This window comes from Rhinichthys klamathensis, unplaced genomic scaffold (genome assembly GCF_029890125.1).
Source record: "Rhinichthys klamathensis goyatoka isolate OS25496 unplaced genomic scaffold, OSU_Roscu_1.1 h1tg000531l_1, whole genome shotgun sequence".
Taxonomy (NCBI): Eukaryota; Metazoa; Chordata; class Actinopteri; order Cypriniformes; family Leuciscidae; genus Rhinichthys; species Rhinichthys klamathensis.
Window position 1 is genome coordinate 287085 of NW_026607007.1, and position 6087 is coordinate 293171.

General features: G+C 43.5%; 1 protein-coding gene across 1 annotated transcript; it reads right to left on the reverse strand.

The window, feature by feature from the left end:
- Nucleotides 1-503: 503 nt before the first annotated feature.
- On the reverse strand, nt 504-1146 carry LOC130073357 (proline-rich protein 2-like). Its single transcript, XM_056238715.1, has 2 exons — nt 976-1146; nt 504-917 (listed from the first exon to the last, which is right to left on the reverse strand). The coding sequence occupies exons 1-2, from the start codon at nt 1144-1146 to the stop codon at nt 504-506; spliced, it is 585 nt and encodes a 194-aa protein (XP_056094690.1).
- Nucleotides 1147-6087: the final 4941 nt, after the last annotated feature.

A 6087-nucleotide genomic window follows, 5' to 3' on the forward strand; every position in this document is an offset into this window, starting at 1 on the left:
AGGGCCACACCGGACCGGCGCTCTCTCCCAGCTCACACATCTAGTGATGAACTCTCCTCGACAGTCTAAGCTAGAAAGCTAGAATCCCTGCGCCTCCTGGACAGCGATACGGGGAGTTCAGGCCAAATACTCTATTACTGTTAAAACTTGTTAACTGGCTGTTGGCATTTGTGGACATTTATGGACATCTGGGTGTGCTTTGTGAATTTGCTGAAGGAACCATTATAATTTTCTATTACCATCATTTGGTGCTTCAAAGCACAAATTATAAAAAAAAAAAAAAAAAAAAGTATAAACAGATTTTTTCACAAATATTTTATTTTGGAGAATCTGGTCCTCCATCTGAAAATTAAATTGAAACAGAAACAAGTGAATGAATTTGCACAGCAGAAGATGAATCATATCACAGGATGAACAAACATCCTGTTTCTGAGTATAAAAGACTCTGCTGAATGAAATTAATATTCTTAATGATAATAATAACCTTGCTTTATGATAAGCTGCTAGGGTCCTGGAGCGGTTGGGGGCCCGGGTCCTGCTTGGGGTCCAGGAGCGGTTGGGGGCCCGGGTCCTGCTTGGGGTCCAGGAGCGGTTGGGGGCCCGGGTCCTGCTTGGGGGCCCGGGAGCTGTTGGGGGCCTGGGTCCTGCTTGGGGGCCCGGGAGCTGTTGGGGGCCCGGGTCCTGCTTGGGGGCCCGGGAGCTGTGTGGGGCCCGGGAGCTGTGTGGGGCCCTGCTTCTGCTTGGGGCCCGGGAGCTGCTTGGGGGCCCGGGAGCTGTGTGGGGCCCGGGAGCTGTGTGGGGCCCGGGAGCTGCTTGGGGCCCGGGTGCTGCTTGGGGCCCGGGTGCTGCTTGGGGCCCGGGTGCTGCTTGGGGCCCGGGTGCTGCTTGGGGCCCGGGTGCTGCTTGGGGCCCGGGTGCTGCTTGGGGCCCGGGAGCTGCTTGGGGCCCGGGAGCTGTTGGGGGCCTGGGTCCTGCTTGGGGGCCCGGGAGCTGCTGGGGCTGTGTGGGGTCCTGCTTCTGCTTCTGCATGGGGCCCGGGAGCTGTTGGGGCTGTGTGGGGTCCTGCTTCTGCTTCTGCTTGGTGCCCGGGTCCTGCTTGGGGGCCTGGGAGCTGTTGGGGTCCGGGGGCCCAGGTGCTGCGGACATCATAGATCTATGATTTCAGATTTTAACCTAGATATGGTGTGTTTGACGAAACTTACCAATTCACAAAATTAAAGGTGGGGTATGTGATTCTCTTTTTTGTCCATTTTTTCAAAATCACTTGAAATCCTATTCCTAACCCACTTACAGCCACTGAGTTAGGAACCTGTGTGTGTGTGTGTGTGTGCTCTTTGATACCAATCTTTCATTTGAAAGTCACGTGTCTAGTATCTGTAAAACCGCATTTTTCCATCTTAAAAATATATCCAAATTACGACATATGCTCTCATTGACAAATATGGAACAATTAGTTCATGACATCAAGGCTAGATTACTGTAATGCTCTACTGGGTGGTTGCCCTGCACGCTTAATAAACAAACTACAGCTGGTCCAAAACGCAGCCGCTCGAGTTCTTACCAGAACCAGGAAGTATGACCATATTAGCCCGGTTCTGTCAACACTGCATTGGCTGCCTATTAAACATTGTATTCATTTTAAAATATTGTTGATTACTTACAAAGCACTAAATGGTTTAGCTCCGCAGTACTTGAGCGAGCTCTTAACGCATTATAGCCCTTCACGTCTATTGCGATCTCAAAATTCCGGCCAGTTGATAATACCTAGAACAGGGGTCGGCAAGTAAAGTTGGCATCGGGCCAAAAAATATTTTTGACACTAGATGGCGGGCCAGAACATAGTCAATGGATAATTTAAGAAATTAATTGATGAAAAATGCAACTAGAATTGCCTGTGACAGACTGTTACAGTGTCTTTTGTAACTGGTAGTGAGCTGTTACTCTGTGTTAAATCCTGAATATTTGATTTATTGATTTAATTATAGAATATCGAATGGGTTGTGCGATTGTCTAAAAAAATCCCGATGTTTTCGGTGCTGATGTAACCAGAGGGTGACGCTGCCAATAACGCAAAAGCTGTCACAAGGAACCGGCAAAAGTAATGATTATGAATGTTTCAAATATAGCAAGGAGACATTATAATTGTTCATTAGTGTCTGTGTCGGCTGCAATATAGTGACCGCGGTAGCGCGCCTATAGAGAGAAATGCACTTTTCATATGGATTATATAAGCAGAGAGTAGGATAGGTTTCTTTTCGTTTTGAATTGTTTAGTTTAAAATTAGATATTGTTAAGCTTTCTATATATTTTTTTGTGTCTGTGAGGCAGCTTAAACGCTGAGTTCCGGCTCATTTATGAAGAGATCCAGTTCACGAGCAATGCAATCTTGCCGGCGCCTCCATGTCCTGATTATATTGTCTGCTATATTTGTTTCTTATTTATTAAATCCAGGCAATTGGTTGATAAAACATTGATTAAAAATAAGATACAAAACAAAATTTTCAATTTTTCAATTTTCAGAAAGGCTTTCTACAAAACAAAACTTAATGAAGTGGTCAGAATCATGTCTGACCCACATGTCTCCCGATATTGCGGCATCGTGCAACACATCCCGCCTTGCCAAAACACACATGTGGGAGATGCGGAATGGATAAAAATAACTAAAAAAATAGAGGACTTAAATAAGCCCATTAATGGCATTTTTGAGTCATGCTCTTAACAAACTATGTTTTATTTCCTCTTTCCATATTGTGAATAATAAATGTGTATAAGTTTAATTTGCTTTTTACACAATGGAGTCTAACTTATTGTAATAATTATTTGACGTATAGACTACTTTTAAACTTAGAATTATTCCTTGGCATCCTTGAATACTAAACTGCTTTTTTTTTATTGTTTGCGGGCTGGGGGTACGCTATTATATCGTGTGTAGTGATGTTAACATTTAAGCTAGCTGATGAGAGAAAATGGCACTATCAGAGTCTAAAGAGGAAAGTTGACAGCGAAAATAGCCATCCAAAGAATAATGAAAAGACAACTATGCGTGTCTAGTTTTGTAAATCACACGATCACACTAAATGCGTCTCTATAGCACGCAGTGTTTATCGTGCAATTTAAATGAGTTTTTACGTGCATATGATACGCATGGGTAGGTTTAGTAGTGGTGTGGGGTGCGTGTGTATTACACGCAATAAAGTGCGTATCAAATGCACGCGAAAAACGGCTTTTCATATGCACGTAAAAACTCATTGTCGCGTTTAAATTGCACGATAAACAACGCGTGCTATAGAGACGCATTTAATATAATATTAGACATTTCATGACGGTTATTTTAGAGGTGTGTCTAGCGAGCCACAGACTCTTTTGAATGTCTTTCATAACTTTTCAGGCTGTGGCGCGGGCCAGATATTATTGCTGGCGGGCCAGTTTTGGCCCGTGGGCCCCCTGTTGCCGACCCCTGACCTAGAATATCAAAATCGACTGCTGGCGGTAGATCCTTTTCCTATTTAGCACCAAAACTCTGGAACAGTCTTCCTACCATTGTCCAGGAAGCAGACACACTCTGTCAGTTCAAAGCTAGACTAAAAACACATCTCTTTGACCTAGCATACACAATACATTATAGACTTCTATAATTCAATGTTAGGCTGCATAGATTAGGTCAGCCGGAACTGGGAACACTTCCCTTAAATCCTGATGTACTCGCTACATCATAAGAAGAATGGCATCTACGCTAACTTTAGTGTCTTTGTTTATCCCGAGGTTTTCCCGCAGCCTGCCGGATCCAGGCCGTGTCCAGATCTGACGAAGGAGATTCGCCTGGACCCGATGACAACGCAGTGCTGAAGTGCCAACTAGCCTCTCCCTATGGAGGATCCCTTTCCCACTCTACAGATAAAGCGGTGTGAATTCGGTTAGCGTACCCACCCCGAAGTGATAAAATAAAACAAAATTCTGTATCAAATTATAGGCAAGAGAAGTAGTTTAGGCATGGTGTGTAGGGAATTACAAACCTGCGCACATATATTCAAACGCACATAACTATAGAATCAATTCTTAATGCGCGTGTGAACGCCGTCAGTGTTTATCACAGGTTCAGTTTAAAGTCTGTTTAGAGAGAACGCCGTCATCTTAGCGGCCCCTAATTTAATAACAAATGATCATTTTGACGGAGGTGAATCAATCAGAACTAACTTTAGCTGGAAATAACATTATTCGAGAATCGCTATAAAGCCAAAACAATCTCTGTTACCTTAAATTATATGTTTGTCTCTGTAACACCGTGTCCTAACTACACGCGACGCGACACGCGATAAAAGGTATCTTTTCCATGTTAATCAGAGTTTTTGTCCTAACCAGACGCGACGGCGACACGCGAAGTTTCTAATTTAGAAACGGTTCCTATTTCTGCGACGTCGCGGCTGACAGATCCGCCCACACAGAGATCTCATTGGATGGAAGTTCTGCGTGTCATGAATATTTAATCATCAAACATGGACGACGAGGAACTGATTGTCGAAGTTCAAAAGCATTCAATTCTCTACGATAAATCCCACATACCTCAGAAACAAGCCCTCATTGTGCAGAAAGTGGTTCAGGTCATTGATTATGTCCTTACCCATTTCCAATCCGAGTGCGGGCCAGCAGTGCGCTTTCACAGAGAGACTCCGCCCACACGCTGTTCTGAATGGCTGTGATTTTTGATTGACGTGTGGCGTCTCACAGTCACGTCGCGTCTAGTGTGGACTAGGGGTGTCGCAATATACCGGTATTGACGATAATCGTGATATTCAAAGCTTGAAATATCGACATCGTGTTAATTTAGAGTGTGGCAATATACCGGTATTGGCGATAACCACGATGTTTAAAATAAATAGGACTTTTATGATAACATGACACGTATACTCCAGCGCCAGTTGAGGTGGCAGTATTGCACCCGCTGACATCTATCAAATGAGAAGACGACGCAGCGCGCGCCCGCGCATCAAAGAAAACAGCACATTAAAGGGGGTCGCACACCGGACGAGAAGCGCAGAGAATTCTTTAAAATTCGAACACATTATTTTCTAGGAGTTTACACACACCACCGGCACCATTCGGCGTCTGTCCGCGACGCCCAGCAATGGCTCGGATTTTCAGGTGAGATTTTCAAATCATTCAGTTAATTAACGGATGCGCTCTGACTGAGGTAAAGTGTTCAGAGTGCAGACTTAGCAATGATTGTATTTAATTGTACAGAACAATCATAACATAGTACAGACATGATCTTAATTTCATAATGTCCTTAAACATAACAATATTGCTGGCCATGAACTGAGAAAGTGCGCGTCAGGTGTGCTACACGCGGCGCGGAGCTGCGCTTCTCGTCCGGTGTGCGACCCCCTTAAGCCCAATCTGCAGAATGTGTAGCCACCAACCTTTTTACCCATCTCCGTGTCCATCACCCTGCGGATTACGCTATTTTACAGAGAGTAAATTGCGATTATTTTACTAGTCATGGAATGGGAAATGTGACATTAACCTTACAGCGAGTTTTTGTTTTCAAATAAAGGGTGATTATTAAGTACCCCGTTTTCTTTACTCGTCTTATTTTTGTATTTTTGTATTTGCACTTGATTTGTTTTGTTCAAATCTGCATGACTTGCACCGGCGCAACAATAGGTTTAAGAGCTTTTCAGTTCTTCAGGAAACATTCAGACAGTGTTTCGCTCCAGTTTGAAACCAGATATACTTCACATGCTTGTCTTACTTCACAAAAATGTGCATTCAAATATAAGAACGCAAGAAGTAAAAATGCAAAAAAAGAAAAATTAAATAAACAAAGTAAAAATTAATTTGACTGATTTGACATTTTTTCCCCCAAGGTTTCTATAGATATCGCGATATATCGATATCGTGAATTATTTTGGCCACAATAACCGTGGTGTGAAAAATCTAACATCGTGACAGCCCTAGTGTGGACAGACACACTTGCTGTCGCTGGAATTTTATCGCGTCGCGTGTAGTTAGGACACGGTGTTAAGCTGCTTTGAAACAATCCATTGTTAAAAGCGCTATATAAATGAAGATAACTTGACTATTTTTCTT

Bases quoted from the DNA above. Each gene is read 5' to 3' on its own strand.
- LOC130073357 (XM_056238715.1), bottom strand. From the start codon at position 1,146: ATGTCCGCAGCACCTGGGCCCCCGGACCCCAACAGCTCCCAGGCCCCC. The intron at 918-975 runs GCAGGACCCAGG...GGCCCCAAGCAG, and splicing joins AGCAGCTCCCGGGCCCCCAA to CACCCGGGCCCCAAGCAGCA.